Consider the following 22,890-nt stretch of genomic DNA (forward strand, 5'->3'; position numbering starts at 1 on the left):
CTGTTATTCATCTTGATAGCTCAAATGTCACTATCTCATTTGCATTCTTAATCTCTAGGCACATTTCCCAATCTGACTAGGACTCCTGAATGATTTGGCAACTCCTCTATCTAAGCACAGATGACATTTTGCATTTCATTGTAGAATGTAATTATTTGAGAATCTTTCTCCCTTTGGGAATGCAAGTCCTTGATAAATTATTCACCAAAGTTCCATAATAGCCAATACAGTGCCTTACATATATAGACTTGATTAAAAAAATCACTGAATATTAAGTGTGCCTTTTTTAATGTTCATCATAACTTCCTTCTTGAAGACTCTTTCCCCAATATCCAGAAGAAAAAGCTAAAGAAAATGAGTCTTTCTCCATAAAATAAAAAGCAATTTCAGCTTTATTCTCTTCTTTAAATTCTGCTTTAAATTCAATTTACTTTTCTTCTTTTATTGTCATCTTATTAAGAAACATTTGTTATATTCTGATTCCACATAAACTTCAGCTATTATTTACATTTCATATTTTGTTGTTGTTATGTCGAGTCATTTGCTACTCATAGCGACCCTATGTACAACAGCCCTAAACCCTGCTCTATCCTGTGCCAATCGCATGGCCTCTGACCCACAGGAGCCAAAATATGACTTTGATTTCATCCCACCTGAATTTCAAAATCATCTCAGGAACAGGTTTGAGGCCTTGAACACTAATGAGCGAAGACCAGATGATTTGTGGGAGGATGTCAAAGGTATCATCCAGGAAGAGTGCAAACGGTCATTACAAACACAGAAGAGGAAGAAAAGATCAAAATGGATATCAGAAGAAACTCTGAAGATTGCACTGGAGTAAAAAACTGGCGTAATCAAGATGGGTGTGTCAGAGGGCTTTGCAAGACACATATTGCTTGTCTGTCAGATACTCCTCTAAATCTAAACATTCAGATTAAGACAGACTAGGAAGAAGGATTGGCCATCCACTTCTGAAATAGCAGGCCTCTGAAAACCCTATGTACAACAGAATACATGTAGACTAACAGAAAGGGAAACATAGGTAGAACTTTCAAATATGGAAATACAAAGGAAAAGGAACAGTTGTAAGCAGACACTAGTGATACTAGGCATTGGAGAGATGAGATGGACGGGCATGGGGCATTTTGAGTCAGATGATCATATGATATATTACTCCGGAGATGAAAAGGTGAGGAAAAATGGGGTTGGTCTCATAGTTAAAAAATTAATTTCTAGATCAATCTTGAAGTACAACATTGTGAGTGATAGGATTATATCCATACGCTTACAAGGAAGTCCAGTGAATACCACTATCATTCAGATATATGCACCAACAACCAGAACCAAAGAGGAAATAGATGATTTCTATCAACTTTTACAGTCAGAGATCGAACGAACATGCAATCAAGATGCATTGATAATAATGGGTGACTGGAATGCAAAAGTTGGTAACAGAGAAGAAGACTCAGTAGATGGAAAATATGGGCTTGGTGATAGAAATGAAGCTGGAGATAGAATGATTGAATTTTGTTCAACCAATGACTTATTCATTGCAAATACGTTTTATAAGAAACACAAACGCAGGTTATACACATGGATTTCACCTGATGGTATGCATAGAAATCAGATTGATTACATCTGCAGAAAAAAAACCGCTGGAGAAGCTCAATATCAGCTGTGAAAACTAGGCTAGGGGCTGATTATGGAACAGACCACCAACTACTCATATGCAAGTTCAAGCTGAAGCTGAGGAAAATTAAACTGAACCCATAGGAGCCAAAATATGATTTTCATATTTTTAGGTTGTAAAATATTAAACAGTGTCAGGCAATACTTGGAATTCATACAAAGGACAGAAGAAAAGGCACAAGTATAAACTGAGAAAATGACAGACCAAGACCAAGGTCCTATTCAACCAGATAGATAATCAAAGATCTATATATACAATGGGAGCTCTGGTGGCCTAGTGGCAAGAAGCTGTGCTGCAATCCCAAGACTTGACAGTTCAAGGCCAGCTGCTCTGCAGGAGAAGAATGAACAATCCCTCTCATGTGATTAACCGCCTCCAGAAACACCCTGGAAGGTCAGCTAAGAGTTGGTTCTGACTCTATGTTATTCAACAACAAATATCCAATATGTAAAATGTACTTTTTTAATTGTGATTTTAGTGAACGTTTACAGAAAACTTGGATTTCCATCCATTCATTCTTGCACATTTTCCTCCCTACCCCCTGCCTAAAACTTACTTCTAATTCTTGCTCTTTGTCTGGATTTCTTAATTTCTGCAGCTCTTGCTCTGTAACAGGGAGTTCATCCACTTCATATGATGTACGGTCACTTTTCCGTTGGCAGAAATCAGTTATCTGAGGGCAAATAAAACACTCTAAGTATACTAAGAAGGTACATATTTCAATAGTGAAATCTATCCTATGACCACAGTGTAGGGCACCATTCATAAAAAATTTTAACTAAGCACTGTGAACATTTTTATGACAATGATGCAAACTTGGTTTTAAATCTATAAGAAAAGGGAGCTGTGGTGGCCTAATGGCAAGAAGCTGCACTGAAATCTCAAAGGCAAGCGGTTCACACACCAGATGCTCTGCTGGAGAAGTAAGGGCAATTCCTTCTGTGCCATTTGGATCTGATTTGATGGCACAAACAAGTAGAAACAAACAAACAAAAATAAAACAACACAAAATCTACAAGGTAAATCTAAAGGAATCTCATATAGTTAAACATCTGTAGATGATCTAGAAGTATAGGTTCAATCAAATTATGCAAATCTCAAATATCTCTAGATTAGATTTTTGCCTGTAGACTTCTTTTTAAAGAGGTATTATAAAGGGAGCTGTGGTGGTGGGGTAGAAAACTACACTGCAATCCTGAAGCACACAGTTCAAATACACCAGTTGCTCCACAGAAAAAGGCTGGGCAGTCTCTTCCCATGTGATTAACTGCCTCTGAAAACCCACTGGAGGGTCAGCTATAGGTTGGTTCTGACTTGGCACACAACAAAAACAACATAGATTATAATGTACTATCCAATGAGTTTACTGTTACTTGCAAGCTTCTTTTTCTTTCATTACCTCTTCAATATTAAACATGGTATTTTAATAAATCCACTATCTCCAGTCCAGATCTATTCCCCTGAGCTCCATAAGCACATTTATGTGCCATAAGGTACAGTGCCTTCTGGATATCTCCACTTAAGCTATTAGATTGTTACCAAAACTCACCAAGTCCTAAACTTAACATTTCCCCCCAAGAATTTCTTCCATGTTCAATCTCTTAGGGATTGGTTGCCCAACTCAGAATCTTGGAGGTCATCCTTGATACTTCTCCTTTATCCCCAATTTTAATCAATCAAACTGGCTGTCTCTACTCCTAAACAAACTCTTTTTTCTAATCATATTTTTCCATCCTCCCTATTTATCCTATTCTGGCATAACATAATCTCCCTACTCTGTTATATTATAATCATATAATAATAGCTTAGGATAGAAAAGTTGTTGTTAGGTGCCGTCCAGTTGAATATGACCCATAGCGACCCCATAAACAATAGATCTGAACCCTGTCCTATCCTGTGCCGTCCTCCCACTTCCTGACACATTAAAGCCCTTTATGGAAGTAACTGTGTCAATCTACCTGGCTGACAACCAGGTTTCTCTCCTTCACCAACCCCCAAGGAATAGCCCCTCTTAGCAATATGCCCAAAGTATATGAGGCAAAAGTTCATCATCTTTGTCTTTAAAGAGTACTCTGGCAGCACTTTCATCAAGACTTATTTGTTTGTTCTTTTGGAACAAGTACTTATCCTACTCTAGCAAATATCATCATCATCATCATCATGCTACTACAGCCTCCTAATTTATTTTTCTATGTCCAATTTTGCTCAGTTTCAATGTACTGCATTTGAGCCAAATTTACCATTCCCTGATTCCTTATTACCTTAGGGAAAAAAATAAAAATCTTTAGTACGTATTTCAGGATCTTCAAGACCTGGTACCAACCTTATTTTTTCCATATTCTATGTGCACATAAGGCTGATCTTTCTATTCCTTAGAAGGGTCACTTTCTTACCTCTACGCTTTGATTTATTAGCGTCTCACATATAGTACATACATAATGTACTGATTATGTTTAGTATGTATTATTTATCTCTCCTGCTAGGAAGTTAGCTCTAAGAAGGCTAAGGACTTTGTCAACTCACTGATAGATGCTTGATACCTAGAAGAAAGAGTACTTGGTTCTAAGAGGTGCTTAAAAAGAATTTTTAAATAAACACTCTCATTACTTAAAACACAATCCTTCCCTGCTTCACTCACTGTGTGGTTAACTCCTTTGGGCCAATCTCTGTCTCTCCAATCTTCCAAATATGAAAATGCATGTACTTCCTAGATGCTATCTCATTCAATCTTCCACCTTATTTGTCTTTTAATTGTTTGACTAAAACCTTTTATCTATCTTCTTGCTGCTATAATGTTATTAATATATAGATATTTTACATATATTACTATAATGATTAATAATATTGACAATAATATAAATATGCAGTGTTCTTAGCATTATCTTCTTTACTAACAAATGAATGTAGGGGGGCATAGTTTACTGAGTTACAGTTATATCTCTTATAGCAAATTATCACCTGGAGTGCTCTTGTTGGTCCATCTGGGATGACCCTAATGGCTAATACTCCAGAACCAGGCCTCATTTTTTGGTTAATAAATTGTTGTTCAGGTGGAATTGGTCCCAAAAGCTCCATAGAAGTATCAGGTCCAAGAACAACTTCAGCTCCATCAAACAGTCCAGAAAGTCCTCCTTTGGCCTAAAACACATTGGAATAAAAACATAAGAAAAAGCAAAAGTAAAGATTTCGACAACACAATGTGCCCCCTTGAAATGAGCTCTGGTGGCCTAATGGGTAAAGAGCTGTGCTATCAATCCAAAGGCACAAGGCACATGTCTCAAAAGCACTAGCTACTCTTTGGAAGAAAGATGGGCAATCGCCACCCATGAGATATACTACCTCTGAAAACCCATAGAAGGTCAGCCGTGAGTTGGTTCTGACTGGAGGGCATATAACAACAACACACGAAATGAGTTATCAAACATAGGTTTCTTTGTAGAGGATCAAGACCAATGTACAATATTTACTACTTGTTCAACTTTGCAGATGATGAAAAACTACAGGATTCCCTGGGCAAGTCAAAAAGTTATGCTGTATGAATCTGGAGAATGATGAGTGGGAGGCTAATTCCATGAATAGAGTATTGTCTAGTAACTTTTAGTCATTGAAATAAGCTTTAAAAAAGAGTCAAAGCCCTCTTCATTTAGAAATCTCATTAAGATTTGCTTCAAAATTTATAATAAAATAATTACCACTCAAATTTTCAATAAAATATCGAAGTCTAGAGTTGAAAATTTGTTCCAGACAGGTCTGAAGTTAGATAACAAACTTCAATATTTAATAGATAATGTCTTTTCTAAGATGAAATACAGAGTTGGGAATGTTATTTGATGCTCTATAGTCCAGATTTTTATAGAAAAGCATCTTCTTGCTGTTATGCGCCCCAAGTGAAATGCAAGTCAACATACTGTCTGGAGGATAGCAAAGACAGGGCTAGAGAAGGTAAAAGGCAGGGTGTCTAGATTCCTTATGCTAATTTTCAAATACTGAATAATGAAAGAAAAAGGTTGCGTTGAGTTTAGAGGAGAGGTTTCAACACAGAAAAGGTTTTTAATGATTGTTCTATGTCTGGAAAGAAAGTGTCTTTACAACCTTATAAGGGTATTCATTATCAGAATGTGCTTTAATGTCTTTATTCAGAATAACAGAATTGAAACAAGTTTATTTCTCTAACCAAAATCTGTTTTGCTCTGCTAAGTATTATTATTATAGGGTCATTCACAGAGATAATATGAAATAGAATCAAGAAACAACAAACACCAGAAAGGGATTTATTTGAAGGAAAATACTTCAAGGGTCAGTATTTTATAGGCTTTAGAAGGAAAGTAGAAATAAAGTCAGGATAAGATACAGAACATCCAAACCCCTATTATAACAAGTCCTCTCTTGCCTCTAGAAGTCTGAATGGTATTGCTAATTGAAAGTCACAAATCCACTCCAGATGTGTGCTTCATTTTGTAAGTAGCTTGTTTTTGATGAAAAAAAGCTCAGGGCAACAGAGATAAAGAAAATAAACTTGACCAAACAGTAGACACTGGCTCCTTACAATTTTCCTCACTGCCATGGAACTCTTTCTCTGGCAGTTTCTATCCTCTAGTTTCTACTAGGGACAAACATACTAATAGTGTTCTATCAAGGTCCTGATATTCTGGTCTTGGAAAAAGCCTGAGTTGGGGCAGAACAGACAAACATGTGTGTTATTCTATTACATGCCTAAACCTCCCAGACACTTTCCTCATACAACTCACGATCTGTGGTTTCATTCCCATCTTGAAGCCAGAAGGGCAGAAGAAAATCCAAATACCTATTTTCTAAACTCATACTTGCTTGAAAAGTCTCTGAGAGTTTATCATACTATAGATTGGTTGAGGAAATTCTTCTCAACAGGAAATTGTCCAGCAACTTTAATCTGACATCTGCTACAAAAATTAAAGGCTTACTTAGGCATCACTGAGAATATTGAACAAACAGAATCAGAGTTGTAATGCTCATGATAATTGCTTACTATCTTATAGAGAAGGGAGCTTTGGTGACATAGTGGTAAGAAACTGAGCTTCATTCCCAAAGCAACATAGTTCATGTCTACCTGCTGCTCCACAGGAAGACTGGCAATCTCCTCCCGTGTGATTAACTGCCTCTGAAAACCCTCCCATTAGTCAACTATGGGTTAGTTCCAATTAGTATGCAACAACAACAGTCTTATAAAGAGGAAGCTCTCTGGTGGCCTAGTGGTAAGGAGTTCCATGCCAACCCAAAGACATGCTGTTCAAAATCCACCAGCTGTTTCACAGGGAAAAAAGAGATGGTCAATCGCTTCTATGCAATTTACAGCCCCTTTGGAGGGTCAGCTATGTATAAGTTGGTTCTAATTCTATGGTGCATAACAACAATCTTATTTTAAAAATCCAACTTTGCAACAGACTATTGTCTTCAACAATGTGCAGATGACACATCTTTGCTTGCTGAAAGTAAGGAGGACTTGAAAAACTTGCTGCAGAAGGTAAACACTGAAGCCTTCAGTATGGATTGCATCTCAACGTCAAAAAAACAAAAATTCTTACCACTAGACCAATAGGCAACATCATGATAGATGGAGAAAACACTGACAACACCAACAACTTCATTATACTTGTATCCATATTCAATACACTTGGTACTAGCAGCCAGAAAAAAGATCAGGTGACATACTGCACTGGAAAAATCTACAGTTAGAGACCTCTCCAAATTATTAAGAAGCAATGATGTCAGTTTGAGGGCTAAGGTGTGTCTGGTTCAGGCCATGGATTTTTTAGTCATCTGCTATACTGCTGAGAGCTAGACAATGAATAAAGATGATGGAAGAAGGACTGATCCCTTTCAACCATGGTACTGGAAAAGAATACTATGAATACCCTATGAACTTCCAAAAGAACAAACAGATATGTCTTGGAGAAGGTGCAGCTAGAGTGCAAAGATGATAACATTACATGTTACACTGTCTGGGAACGTTGCAAGGAGACGCTATTCCTGGGAGAAGAACATCATACTTGGAAAGGTGGAAGAATGGAAAAAGAGAGGAAGACCCTCAACCAAGTGGATTGACACAGTGACTGCATCAGTGGGCTCAAATGTGTCAGAGATTGTGAGGATGGCACAAGGTATGGCAGGGCTCAGATCTGTTGTTCACAGAGTTGCTATGGGTCATACTCAACTTGATGGCACTTAACAACAATAACAACAATGTTGCCTTCAACTGTTAACTAAAACTTTGGAGGTTTGAGTTAATTGGAAAAGCCTCAGAAGAAAGGTTAAATTGTAAATTATATGGACCATAATTCTCTGACACAGATGGAGTTGCCATTGAGTTGAAATTGATTCAACAGCAACTGTTCTTATATTTTGTAGCAATCTAAAATGAACCAATCTAATTAATGTTGGCTGTTTTTCTTACGTAAATATACACTTATGCAAAACACTTGTTACATTTTCTTTTAACTAACTTAGGACCATATAGTACATATTGCCTTATAATTTATTGTTACATTTTACAGCATCTTATACATACTCTACTTGAGACTTTGTTTCCATATGCTTGAAGCAGAGCTTGCTGCATCAGGGGATCCCACAGCTACTGACCTGAACAACCAACCCATGTAAACCACAGGTCAGTTTGCCTTCTCGGAAATTCCATGTCTGAGTTGTACTTCGCCTGCGGTCAGGCTTTCTTAGCATCAGGGGCTCATATCTGAGAAAATGAAAATCAAAAGTATTTTCTGAGTCAGACAGTTTAGACCTAAAGAAAATTATCAGGATGAAGGTTGTGTCATTCTTCTTGCAACACATTTTACCCTTAAAATCTAATGGGAAATTTATTTTCATTCTAAGGCAGTTAGGTGTCCCTTAACAAAGAAAATGAAATACAATGAAAGCTACAAATGTAGTCACCAAGTGATAGTAGAATGTTGTTGCTAACTAGTCATCTCTAACGCATGATGACATTTGCACAACAGAACATGGATCATTACAGCACTATTTTCTTGATGTATGTTTGAATCTGTGAGTACAGCTATTATGTCAGTTCAAGACTTTAAAGGTCATAGCACAATGATATAGGTTTTCACAAGGACAGGTATCATGCTGTATGAAGAGGGATATCTGCTAAGTATTTTAAAAATCTTCTCAATAATCTTTGCTCTGTTGTATTTCCAAATATTTTATTGACAACTGACTCAGTGACTGGAGCAATGGGATTAGGTCTGTCAAAGACAATGAGATTGGCTCAGGATAGGGCATGTTTCAGAGTCAATGTACATAATAGGGTCACTATAAGTTGCAGGTGACTTGATGGCACATAACAATATCACCCCAATGACTTTTAAGTTAAGAGTTAGCTAAAGTCCTTTGGAAAGGTGATAGAATATTAACTGAAAGCAAAAACACTAATGTTTATAGAGAAACCAAGGCAAAGGTTTAGCAAATAACCTACATGAATCTAAAAAGTTATTTATAAAAACACACTTGATTATTCTGTTAATATTTATTCTCTTAATTCTCTTATAAGAATTATCCTCTTAATAGTAATTCTCTTAATCCCTCAGTGATAGAAGTGACATGGTGACAATGGGCTTAAGCATGGCAGAGATTATGAGAATGGTGAAGGATAGTGCAAGGTTTCAATCTATTGTCCTCAGGGTCAGGAGGAGTTATTGTTGATTCACAGCATTTAAATAAAGTATAATAATGTAACTTAAATTCTTCAATCATTCATTGTCATCAAGTCAGAAATGACTCATACAGCAGGTTTCTGAAGCTGTAAATCTCATGGGAGGACATCGCTCATATTTCACCCTCCAAGTTAGTACCAGTGGATTAGAATTGTCAGAAAGGTGGGGCCTTTGGGCCAGCAGAGTAACTCACTATGGACTATGCCACTGAAGTCCCCTATTAAAGTCATATAAACACAAAATATAATCCTCACTTTTAGGAGCTAAGGGTGGGTTACACATTTAGGTGAAAAAGATGTTCACTTTTATCAATATATCTTTTTATAGTTTGAATTTTTTAAACATTTGTATGTAGATTTTTAAAAAAATAAAAGATTCAATACTGAAATTGTGACAGGTTTCTATCACTGAAGAAAAACTACAAATTCTTAATTCAGGAATAGAATCTAATTTTTTGGTATAAGGCTCTCTGGTGATGTAGTTCATAGGGAGTTGTATTGTTAACCCATAGCAGAGTTCCTCTGGTGGTTCAAATTCACCAGTGGCTCCGAGGGAGAAAAATGTAAAATTTCCTCCCATGTGATTCAGAGCTTCAGAAACCCATTGGAGAATCAGCTACAAGTTGGTTCAGATTCAAGAGCCAAAGAGAGAGAGAATTGGCTTTTTTGGTATTAATTTTTTTCTGCATCTGAGTTTCAAAGTAATGAGTGGAAATTACCTATTATCAGTTACTGCAGCAAGACCAGCAATATCTAAGATTGCAGAACCCTCAGAGGAGCGGGCTGCTGAGGGCTTATTGGGGTTGTGAGGAACTGAAGAGCCCTCATGGGCCAGCATGCCTGTTCCTGTCATCCTCCAGAGCTGAGAACGCTTTCCTGGCTCCTGTTGAAGGGATACACACAAATACAGGAAGAGCCATCACACAGTTAAGTGCTTTAATAGTTTCACCTAAGGACTGCACTGTGACATTCTCAGATAATAAATATATACATATGCTTAATTCAAACTTCTGATGTTTTAGATATGGTACATAATAGGCAAAATATGGTAAATGCAAATATGTCTTGAAACAAGCCATCAAATTTAGAACTAATGTAAATTTGGGGAAAAAATATAATCTTTTCAAACAACTAATTTTTTTTATTGTTTAAAAAATTGGCTTGGAAGTACACTTAGCCAAGGTTCAGCCTAATGTACACTAGCTACATGAGTATCAACAATGCTATCCCAGATGGTGACCTTTACCTTAAAGAATAATCCAATTATATATAACATATAAATACAATGTGAGAACTAAGTACAAGATATTCTCAATATCTGATGACTGATAATCTTTGTAACTTACATACAACAAGAATTTATCAGAGATCAGGCTTCCTTTCCACTAATATATATTCAAAGGTTATATGTAACTGACTGCCCTGAATTCTGATTATAATGATTCTAAATATGGAGGCTCAGCCTCATAATAACCTTCTATCAGGATTCCATGGCTCGAAATCTTTATAGGATACTGCTCATCTTTCTCCTGAGAAGCTGCTGGTGGTCTGAACTGCTGGAGACACACAGCTTTTGGGTTAGCGGTACAACACACTCTGGGCACACCACCAGAACTCCCTTATTTTTCTCCTTAGGAGAATTTTTTAAAAGAGCAGTTGGGTTTCCAGGTTAATCCATGAAAGTCTATATGATCTATTATATGCTAAAAGTAAATGCAATAGTAACAGTAATACTTCCTGAGAACTTACTATGTGCCTGGTACGATTTCATTGGATTTACATGTAATAATTCAGTTAATCCTCAAAACAAGCTAATGAGATGTATATGTATTTTAACCCACATTTTATCACTGCATTGGAAAGGCAGCTTTTGGTATTACATTCTACAAAGTAAAACCTAACAGAGTAACCTAACAGAGGGACAACTAAAACATGAATGTTGGAGTAAAAATGCTAGAAATTGAAGCCAAGCTGCCGCATTTCCTAGTGAAGTAGCCTTGGACAAGTTACTTAATCTCTCTAAGGCTGTTTCTTGATCTCTCAAAGAGGTAATTACTCTACTTCATATAGTTCTTGTATGAAGTGTAATAAAATGTAAGGTTTTGACTAGCAAATATATAGAATATAGCAAAGTCTAAATAAATGTTTGCTATTATTATGAATACAATTCTTTACATAGCATTCTTTTCTATTACATAATACTAGCTGGTGGTGCAAATGAAATGGAGAAATCAGGAGGAAAATAAAACTTGGAGGAATGTAAAGAACAGATATCTTTAAGGAGAAAAATGACAATTTAAACCTAGAAAAATAAGATTGTCTGCTGATTATGTATTGGCGTTGTGTGTCGTCAAGTCAGACTGATTCATAGCTGGTTTTTCACATGCTGTAAACACAAAAGACATGTCTCATCTTTCTCCCATGGAGCAGCTAGTGGATTCTAACTAGGTACCTTTATTTCCAAAAGAGATGAGATTGAGTTAGCACTTTCTATTTGCTATCCCCATCTTTGTCTCTTTGTTAAATGAAAAAGCATTTACCCAGAGCATCATAACCACATGGAGTATCATTTCAGTTATTCTGTAGATGACAATTGGAAATCAAAATGAAGATGCTCTAAATAAGATTAAGTTTTCTCGTATGGATTTCTCTACTATCTGCTCACATATACAAGCTCAATCAAAATTGGAGCTATCAAAATTTCCATTTAAAAACCTGAGATGCACCACTCTCCTTCGAGTTCCATTTGTTCCTTCCCTAACAATTTAGTCATCGTGAAACAAGGTAGATGTCCACGGGAACTCATTAGGGAAAGAGAAGAGATGCAATGGAGGCCCAGTGTGGGATGCTGAAGTCTAAGTGGGGCAAGGAAGATATCTACCTGGATGGCAGGGACACTCAAGATAACTGAGGAGGGTGTTTTTGTAGGTGAGTATCATTGGAAGGAAGGCTGCTCAAAATATGGAAATCAGCAATCAGCTGAGGTAAGAAGGTCATTTTCATTCATGTAGGTGGTAGGCAGCAGGAGCAGGAGAGACTAATTACATTCAGAGAGCTAACCACATAAATAAATCTACTCTCAGTGTTAGAAAAGGAGCCACAAATATGAAAAGGGAAAAAAAGAATGAATCTTGTGATGCTGGACTGAAACTGGAAATACTGGTGAAAAATCCTGGTTTCTAACAGATGCTCTAGTGATTAAGTGTTTGGTTATTAAATGAAAGGTTTGCTATTTGAATTAATTCAATGGCTCAGTGGCAGAAAGACCTTAGTGATCACAGCTCTGGTGTGTTCTTGGTGAAAAGAGGGGAAAGGTAAACAGTTTGAAACATAGCAGACGTGGACCAGCTCGCATTGAAATGAAAGTAGAAAATCAGCCAGGAGAGGGGGCTTTACCAAGATCAGATGCAATGTTCCATATTCACTGAATGTGGATGAGAATTAGAATACTGTAATGAAGCTGGCATTTGAACAGCTATCAGCAACAAACTACCAAAACAGTATAGGAGCCTTAGGATCTCTTAAGGCTCCACCTGGATGAGAAAATTTATGTGAAAATGTGCAATGACTGAGAGCTCTGAGGAAGATTATACACTTATGATCAACACTTAAATAGAGTTCTGGGAAATGTGGAAGAAACAGTGAATACTACAGAAACTGATGAAAAAAACATATGATGACATACATAAATCAATGAAGTGGAATATTCCAATGCTCTTTGTTCAGAGAGATGGTGTTATACTAGTTGCCCCTCCACTGAGAGTTGACTAAAACAAAGAATTTGTCCTGTGTGAAAAAGACTTTGTATAGTAGTCTCTTTAATGTAGAATATATTAAAAAGAAAAACCTGTGTAAATTTTGATACTCAGAAATGATGAATGATTCTTCCCAGTCCTGAAGTGAGTTGATTTGCAGAGAGCTTCCAAGTTCTTAGAGTAAACAGAATTTGCATTCTTTCCCCAACCTTTCAAAAAAAGTTATCACAAAAATAACAGACCATTTGCAAATACTTTCAGGCTTTTGTCTTTAATTAGACCTGATTTCTTTATTTTTTTAAAAAAAATTTAATGCGCAACAATCTGGAACAAAAGTTGCATGACAAAGTGAACTGGGGGATGGCAAAACTACAGTAATGGGAGGGAGGAAGACATGCAACAATGACTGACTGAAAGCCCAGAATTTCTTGTAAACTTTTGTTAAAATCACACACAAAAAATTTTCAATTAAAAATTACCCATGTAATTTTTTAGGGGTTTTGGGAAATTTTAGGTAAAAATTTAGGTTTCATTTTATATATAAAATTTGAATCTTCCACCCTAATTAAAATTTTATGAAGAACTATATAACCTCAAAGCAAAAGGAAAACTAAATAGATTTACATTTCTGCCAAGTATGACAGAACTTTCAGTGCTCAAAAGGCATTATTTGTCAGTATTATGGCCATTAGGCAATACTCATTTTCTGTCTGGTTATTTTGTAGCTACTTGATTTAAATTATGCAAATCTTCAAGAACACATCCCTAATGTAAAATTGACCACTCTATCTATATAGCAAGCAGTTAGGAAATCAGGAGACATATTGCATTTGGAAAGTCTGCAAAAAAAGTTACAGGCCACTCCAAATTATTATGGAGTAATGATGTCAGTTTGAGGACCAAGATGTGTCTGATTCAAGTTATGGTCTTTCCAATCACTTCCTATGCATCGGAGAGCTGGACAATGAATAGAGATGACAGAAGAAAAACTGATGTCTTTGAATTGTAGTTGTGGAGAAGAGTAGTGAACATCTCCATGATGGCCAAAAGAACAAATAAATATGCCTTGAAGAGGGTGCAGCTAGAGTGCTCTTTGGAGGCAAGGGTGATGAGGCTTCACCTCACATACTTTGGGCATGTTGCTAGGAGGGGCTAGTCCTTGGAGAGGGACATGATGTTGGGAAGGGTGGAGGGTTGGCAAAGGAGAGGAAGACCCTCAACTAGGTGGACTGACAACAATGGGCTTTAATGTGTCAAAAGGGTAAAGATGACACAGGATAGAACAGGATTGGTTCAGGTCCACTGTTCATATGGTCACTATGAGTTGTACTCTACAGCACATAACAACAACAACCTATATATATATATATGTGCATTGCTTTATTTTCAAACTGGTTTTCTGATTATGATCAGACTCCTCTTACTGTTACCCTTTTTTGATCTCTGCTTTCTTAAGCTCCTTTCATCTTTATCCTTGACCTATTTATTAAGAGTGCTTCTGTCATTATTAATCTTTTGGTCATATTTTATTACATAGAAGGAAGAATACGGAACTGGAGTCATAAAGCTTGAGTTCTACATCTTACGTAAGTTTTTCAATCTCTCTTAATCTAGAAGTCTTCATTCCTAAAATGAAGAGTGTGCATTAGATAACCCTAAATCTAAGCATGCTTACCTTCTTCTTTAAAATGACCCTTTGTGTCTTCGGTGATACATCCAAGACAAGTTCTGCACACGTAATAGCCTTATTGGCAGCCACCGGCCTTCCTGTTCCTGCCTGCAAACTATAATAAACACATACATATATATTATAAATGTATACATTCAATCTATATTCTAAATACATATGAACACAAACATATAATTGTACAAATATCTAAGTATTAATAAATAAACACCTAAAATAATTTCAATAATAACTATTACTCTTTCAAAATAACAGTTTAGACCCAGACTCAGGGAGGAAGGTCCTGGGTGCCAACCTTAAGGACTGTAACCCCCTAGAAGTTCATAGCTTCTCTGGAAATATTCTGTTTCCTAAGGTGGAAGTGGCCCCTCACCTCCTGCCCTGGGAGAATAAACAGGTATGTCATTACTGACCACCCAGACTCAGGGAGGGAAGGCCCCTGGACTCCGACCCCTGGGACTGCATTCTCAGAATGATCCTAGTTCTCTGCAAAGATTCTGTTGACTGAGGTGAAAGTGGCCTCTCCTACCCTATCCCAGGAGAAAACAATGGTACACAACTAGCAAGACCACCACCAAGCAGCAACCACCCAGTCTTGGAGAAGGAAGGGTCCTGGCAAGATCCCTAGGTAGTTTCCAGCTTCCCTCAGAGGCTTTGTCAGCTTAGGGGGAACATCGATGCCCATCCACTTTACATAATGTCAAGGAAGCAGCAGACAGTATCAAATACTATGAAAAACAAAACAAGCTTTTAAAAAAAAAAACCAAACCAAAAAAACAGTAACACCCCAAAACAAACAAAAAACCAACCAACCAACCAGACTGAGGACCCACTAAATACCTCAGAAACAGGAAGCAGAAGAAACATGTTGAGTTCTTGGAATTCCAAGAACTAATACTGAGGAAGTTAAAAAGTTGAAGCCGTAAGTAAAGAACCACAAGAAAGGGGGGAAATATCATAAGACAGAGAGTATATAATCAATACATTACTAGAAACAACAGAAAAACACAGAAGTGTTTAGTTAGAATATCAAAACTGAAACAACAGAAATGTTCAACATGATGGAAACACAAAAAAGCAGAACAGAAGGGATGGAACAGAGAACCAGCAAATTAGAAGATAAGAAGCTCAATGAGAAATCAGACTCAGGGGAGAACCCAGATATGCTTTGACCACTAATACTTAGGGAGAAAATGTTTCAGCCTGCATTTTTCAGGGCCCCAAATTCCCTGAGAAGTTCCCAGCACCAAGCAGAGACTCTATCAGCTAAGGTGGAAGAGGTCCCTCCCTCGCAGCCTCCAGGTAGGACACAGGTACACATCTAGCAGAGATCACTATTGAATAGTAACCTTGACACCTGGGGAGGGAAGAGTATCAGGCAGGATTACTGACAAGTTCCAAGCTCCTCTCTTAGGCTTTGTTTTTTTCAGGGTGGAAATATCATCCCCCACCCACCTCATATAATGTCAAGAAAGCAACAAGTAAGTCCAAGTATTATGGAAAAAACCCAAAACAGGCCTTCTAAAAACCAGGCCAGTTTGAAGACCCAATAATTACCTCATAGACAGGAAGGCAGAAGAAATACACTGATGTGTAGTTCCAAGAACTGGTACTGAAAATATTACAAATGTCTTAAGAAAGAGTTGAAGCCAAAAGTAAACATCAACAGAAAGGAAAGAATTAGCACAAAACAGGATAAAATCAACATAGTACTAAAAACAATGGAAAAGCATGAAATACAATCCAAAATATCAAAACTGAAATTGCAGAAATTAGCAACATGATGGTGCCAAAAGAAAGCAGAATAATAGAGACAGAACAGAGAATTAGCAAATTAGAAAAAAATCAGTAAGAACTTACAAGAAGAAAAAAAATCATAAGAACACAGAAGAATGAAGAAAACATTAGAATCATATTAATATCAAATGAAATAACATACATGTGACTGAAATTCCAGAATAGGAGGGTAAACAAAAAGCCACAGAAAAAAAACACTGGAGGAGATAATAGAAGAAAACTACATGAAAAGCAAAGAAATACAAATCCTAGAAGTTCAGTGAATGCCAAATAGAGGAGATTCCAAAAGAAAAACATATCATTGTCATATCAAGACATATCACTGCCAAACTCTACAAAATCAAAGACTAGTATAAAATTCTAAAAAATAGCATGAAAAAAGAATCAACTACAAAAGAGAACCACTTACATTTCTGACTCCTCAACAAAAAACATGCAAGAAAGAAGACAATGAAATAATAGAAGACTGAAAGAAAACATTTGTCACCCAAGGATCCTATACTGAGAACAAGTGTCCATCAAATATAAAGGAAAAACTAAGTAAGCAATTTCAAGAAAAACATGAACTTAAGGAATTAATGAAAATAAGACCAATTCTGTAAGAAATACTAGAAAGAGCACAGGGAAGTGGATGAACCAGGGTAACCAGCAACTATTTAAAAAGGGGACATTTTAAAAAAGAAAACCTATCAAAAAAAAAAAGAAAACCTGAAAAATGCTAACGAAAAAACCTACCCTATCAATAATCACATTCAATGTAAATGACTTCAACATGCTAATTAAGAGAAAAAAAGATCAGGAGAATGGTTTTAAAAACAAATCCCATTAATATGCCGCCCGCAAGAGATACATTTAAGAAACGAAGAACGAGATCATCATCAAAGGTTATGGGGGGGGCCGGGGGGGGAGAATAAAGCAAATGGCATCTATAACAAAGCTAAAGTGGCAATATTAACCTCTAATAAAAGCACCTTTATAATGAAAACCACAATAAGAGATAAGGAAGAACACTATATAAGGATTAAAAACACACTAGCTAAGAGGACACATCCTCAGTTAACATCTATGCAACTAATGATTGTTGTTGTTATGAGCCACTGAGTTACCTGCGACCCACAGTGACCCTATGTACAGCTCTGAATCCTGTCCTGTCCTGGGCCAGTTTCAATAATTCTGACATATCAACCCCTCACTGCCCTAGTCACTGTATCAATACGTCTCATCAAGAGTCTTCCTCTGCTGTGCTGTCCCTCCACCCTTCTGACCATGATGTTTTTCTCCAAGGACCAATCTCACCTGGCCACATGCCCAAAGTAAGTGAGGGGGAGCTTCAAAATACTAGCCTCCAAGGAGAAACTTGGTTTCATTCTCTCCAAGACAGACCTATTTGTTTTCTTGGCAGTCCATGGTATGTTCAAGACTCTGCTCCAGCATCACAACTCGAAGGCATTGATTATACTTCTGTCATCCTTAGTCATTGTCCAGCTCTCTGATGCATAGCAAGTAACTGTGAAGACCATGGCCTGGACTAGGTGCATCTTAGTCTTTAGACTGACATTGTTGCTTTTTAGAACTCTTGAGAGGTCCCTGACAGCAGATTTTCCCAATGCAATTTGTCTTTTGATTTCCTGACTGCTGATGTTAAGAGTGTAGATTGTGGAGCCAAGCAAGCTGTAATGGTTAACAACCTCAATCTTCTCTTTCCATCATGGTGCTGCCAATTGGCCTAGAGCTAAGAATCTTTGTCTTCTTGAGGTTGAGTTCAATCCCTATTGAAGATTACAGTCCTTGACCTTCTGCAGCAAGTGCTTTAGGTTTTCTTCAGTTTCAGCAAGCAAAGTTGTATCATCTGCATAATATAGGTTGTAGATGAGTCTACCTCCAATCCTGACGCCACATTCCCCCTCATAAAGCCCATCTTCCTGAATGATCTGTTCTGTATATAGATTGAAAATGTATGGAGACACGATGCATCCCTGACACATTCCTTTCCTTATTTTGAACCATTCAGGGTTTCCCTGCTCTGTTCTAAGGACTGCTTTCTGGTCCAAGTATAGATTTCCCATAAGCAAGTGTTCTGGAATTCCCATTTTCTTCAAGGTTAGCCACAATTTCTTGCGATCCACAAATGCCTTTTCACAGTCAATGAAACACAGATAGCCATTCTTCTGGTACTCATAGCTTTCTGCTAAGATCTATCTGACATTGCACCCAATGGTAGACCTGTAAAATACATAAAACAACAGATAACAGACTCAAGAAAAAGATAATATCACAATAGTAGTAGAAGAGTTCAAAACACCACTCTAACCAAAAGACAGGTCAACTAAAAAACTCATGAAATATGCATAAGAACTGTACTACAGAATCAGCCAACTTGACCTCATGAACATATTCAGGTTACTTCAGATTTGAAAAAAAAACCACGCAAATGACATTTCAGACAAGAATCTCATAACTAAAGTTTACCGAATACTATAGGGCATCCATAAAAAAGACTAATAACCAAATTAAAAAAATGGGCAAAAGACTCTTCACAAAGCAGGACATTCAAATGCACAACATGGGGACATGTTCAAAATCACTAGTAATCAGAGAGATGTAGATCAAAAGAATGAGAGACCATCTCACTCCAGCAGTAGTAGCAAAGTTTAACAACACAGCAAACAATAAATGATGGAGAGACTGGAACTCTTACGCACTGTTCGACAGACTGTAAAATGGTACAATGGCTATATCGAAGGCACTTTGGTGTTTCCTCAAATAGCTTAGATTGTGAAAGAAACTGTTAAACCAAGCAGACAGACCAATATAGCAGAATATGACACAACCCTGCTTGATGAAACTGAAGAGGACCTGAAGCACCTTCTGCAGAGGGTCAAGGACTGCAGCCTACAATATGGATTGAGGCTCAATGTCAAGAAGACAAAGATTCTCACCACTGGACCAACTGGCAGCATCAGGATGGATGGTGAAGAGATTGAGATTGTACACAGCTTTAGTTTGCTTGGCTCCTCAGTCAACAGTCTTGGCACCAGCAGCCAGGAAATTAAAAGGCGCATTGCCATGGGAAAGTCTGCTGTTAGGGACCTCTCCAAAGTACTGAAGAGCAATGGTGACTCTCTGGAGACTAAGGTGCGTCTGATACAGGCCATGGTCTTCGCAATCACTTGTTATGCATCAGAGAGTTGGACAGTGACTAAGGAGGATAGAAGGAGAATTGATGCCTTTGAGCTGTGGTGCTGAAGAAGAGTATTGAGAGTACCATGGACTGCTAGGAAAACAAACAGATTCATCCTGGAAAGGGTTAAACTGGGTGGCTCCTTGGAGGCAAGGATTCTGAGGCTCTGTCTAACATACTTTGGACATGATGTAAGGATAGACCGGTCCTTAGAGAGGGACATCATGCTTGGGAGGGTGGAGGGACAGCTCAGGAGAGGAAGGCCCTCTATGAGGTGGATTGATTCAGTGACTGGGATAATTGGGATGGTAGTGTCAGAGACAGTGTGATTGGCACAGGACAGAGCGGAGTTTAGGGCTGTTGTACATAGGGTCGCTATGAGTTGCAAGCGACTCGACGGCACATAACAACAACAACATATAAAAATAGTGGGATTTCTCTACAGTAACAAAGAAAACACAACAAAGGGAACTAAGAAAGCACTATCATTTACAATAGCCAACCACAAGATGAAATACTTGGGGAAGAAGCCTAACTGGAGACAGAAAAGACCTTTATAAAGAAAACTACAAAAACTACCATAAGAAACAATAAGAGATCTAACTAAATAGGAAAATATTCCCTGTTCATGAATAGGAAGATTGAACATTGTGAAAATGAAAATCCTACCAAAAGCAATTTAGTTTCAATGTAACTACAATACAGATAGCAAATTCATTTTTTTTTAAACAAATTCATTCTTAAAAGAAATACAAAATGCAATTTACAGCTTCATTTGGAAAGGGACTCCAAATAAGCAAAACTCTTCTGAAAAATAAAAATGAAGTGGGAGACATAGCACTCCTTTAACTCAAAACCTACTATACATCTATAGTAACCAAAATAGCTTGGTGTTGGTACAATAACAGACATGTTCCAATGGAAGAGAACCAAGTGTGTAAAAAACCAACCCATCTATGTATAGTCAGTTGGTATCTGGCAAAGAATCAAAACTTACCAAATAAGGAAACAACAACCTCTTCAACAAATGGTGTTGGCAAAACTGGACATCTACCTACAGAAAACGGAAACAGGATCCATATCTCAAACCATACACGAAAGTCAAGTCAAGGTGGATCAGAGACCTAGTTGCAAAGCTCCAAATGATAAAGATCATTAGAGACAAAATGGGACCAAAGTTAGAAGTCCTAGTCCATGGTTATAGATAGGCTAACAAATACACACAGAAATGCACAATCAAATAAGGATAAAATCAACAAATGGGACCTTTGAAAACAAAACAAAACACAAGTTCCTGTGTGTATCAGAAACTTTTACAGTAGGGTGAAAAGAGAATCAAGGGTGTTATAACAAATCTTTACAGAATACTACAGGGCTTCTACAAGATAAAGACTGGTAGCCCAATTACAAAATGGGCAAAAGACATAAAAAGACTTTTCACAAAGACATTCAGATAGCCAACATACACATGAAGAAATATGTTCAAAATCATTGGCAATCAGAGAGATGCAAATCAAAATAATAATGAGATATCATTTTACCCCAGTAGCAGTAGCAAAGTTTCTTAGGGCATCAAGTAATAGATTGGAAAGGATGTGAAAAGACTCAACTCCCAAGCACTGCTGGTCAAACTGTAAAACTGTGTAACTGCTCTGGACGGTATTTTGGCATTTCCACCAAAAGTTCAACATAAAAACCCATATGACCCAAATATTCCATTGCTAGAAATATATTCCAAGGAAATTAGAACTCAGACAGGAACAGAGATATGTACACTTGAGTTAATAGCAGAGTTAATCACAATAACTGGAAAATGGAAACACCTCAAATAATGACACACAAAGTGATTTTTAAAAAAAAGAAATGAGGGATGGGGTAGAAAAATCACTAGGATGGCAGAGTTTAGAGGGAGGATGGAAGGGTGAAAGAATAGGAAAGATTCAATGGGAACCTGAAAATATGGGGTAATAGGAGACAACGCAGCAGCAGTGATGCAGCAGTGAGACACAGCAGCTAGATGCAGCAGTAAGCCAGACAGGTAGAGTTTGAGTAAGAGTTTGAGTAAGAGAAGTAAAAAGCAACAGTCAGCACATGTTGGAGAGCTGCTTGCTGATGCCATTTACATGTCAGGGAGCTGCTGGCTGATGCCACTGATGTATCAGGGAGCTGCTTGCTGATGCCACACAAGCACCAGGGAGCTAATGACACATACTAGAGAGTGACGTGCTGGAGAATGACATGCTGGGGTAAGCAAGAAAGCTGGAATATGAGTGAGTATGAGCCCGGAACTCCAGTCCGGTCGTCACTGACCCATACCCTAAACTCCAGTCCCAATGCTGCTGGGCCATGCCAAAAACACTGCTCCCAAGGAAGCTGGAACTTGAATGAGGTGCTTTGTGGTGGGTCACTACTGTTTGGCTGCCAGTCCATCAGCTGCCTTTAGTCCAGAGTACCTTGGACTACCCTAGCTATGGCAATTGTTTGACAGAGGAGGCTGATTCCATAGGCTTTTTCTCTATCAAACTGAGAGAAACACAGGCAGGGTAGCTACCCCACCCTCTTCTGGAGCAGTAACTTCAGATCATGAACTTGCTACTGTCTCAATGTGAAAAACTCTACCACAGTAATGTCATGAAAGCAGGCTACCTCACCCCCTACAGTAGCCCAAAGCAAGATGTCACCAAAAAAGTGACACAGTATCAATGGATTTCCTGAAGCCAGAAAGTGTGATAGAACTTTCTCACATAGAATTTAAAAGAACAATGATTGAATATTTTCAATGGCTGAAATACAAACTTGAATTACAGAACACCACAAGCAAAACCCAGGAGGAGCTTAAAAAAAAAAAATTCTAAACCATGTAGATAAAATACACGAGGCATTAGAGGCTCTGGAAAACCAAGAAACCACAATCCAAAATATGAGGACCAATGTTTCAGATACTGTCAATACGATAGTCACATGAACAGGGTTGAAAAGATGGAACACAGAACCAGTGAAAAAGAATACACACTTGTCACCATGATCTGCTAGAATAAAAAAGCAGAATTGGAAAAGGAGGGAGGAAGGAAGGGGAGG

General features: G+C 37.6%; 1 protein-coding gene across 1 annotated transcript in view; it reads right to left on the reverse strand.

Annotated features, from left to right (window-relative positions):
• The window catches only part of VPS13D (vacuolar protein sorting 13 homolog D (S. cerevisiae)), a 424,616-nt gene that overhangs the window by 191,351 nt on the left and 210,375 nt on the right, over positions 1 to 22,890 (reverse strand). Inside the window, exons 55-59 of the mRNA XM_006885745.1 lie at positions 14,823 to 14,931; positions 10,112 to 10,275; positions 8,306 to 8,414; positions 4,649 to 4,828; positions 2,247 to 2,363 (exon numbers count right to left, since the gene is read on the reverse strand). Of these exons, the coding sequence (XP_006885807.1) occupies positions 2,247 to 2,363; positions 4,649 to 4,828; positions 8,306 to 8,414; positions 10,112 to 10,275; positions 14,823 to 14,931 (679 nt within the window). The remainder of the gene's footprint in view (positions 1 to 2,246; positions 2,364 to 4,648; positions 4,829 to 8,305; positions 8,415 to 10,111; positions 10,276 to 14,822; positions 14,932 to 22,890) is intronic.

The sequence above is a fragment of the Elephantulus edwardii genome, unplaced genomic scaffold, assembly GCF_000299155.1.
Source record: "Elephantulus edwardii isolate Elephantulus edwardi_28Jun2011 unplaced genomic scaffold, EleEdw1.0 scaffold00045, whole genome shotgun sequence".
In the NCBI taxonomy this organism is placed as follows: domain Eukaryota; kingdom Metazoa; phylum Chordata; class Mammalia; order Macroscelidea; family Macroscelididae; genus Elephantulus; species Elephantulus edwardii.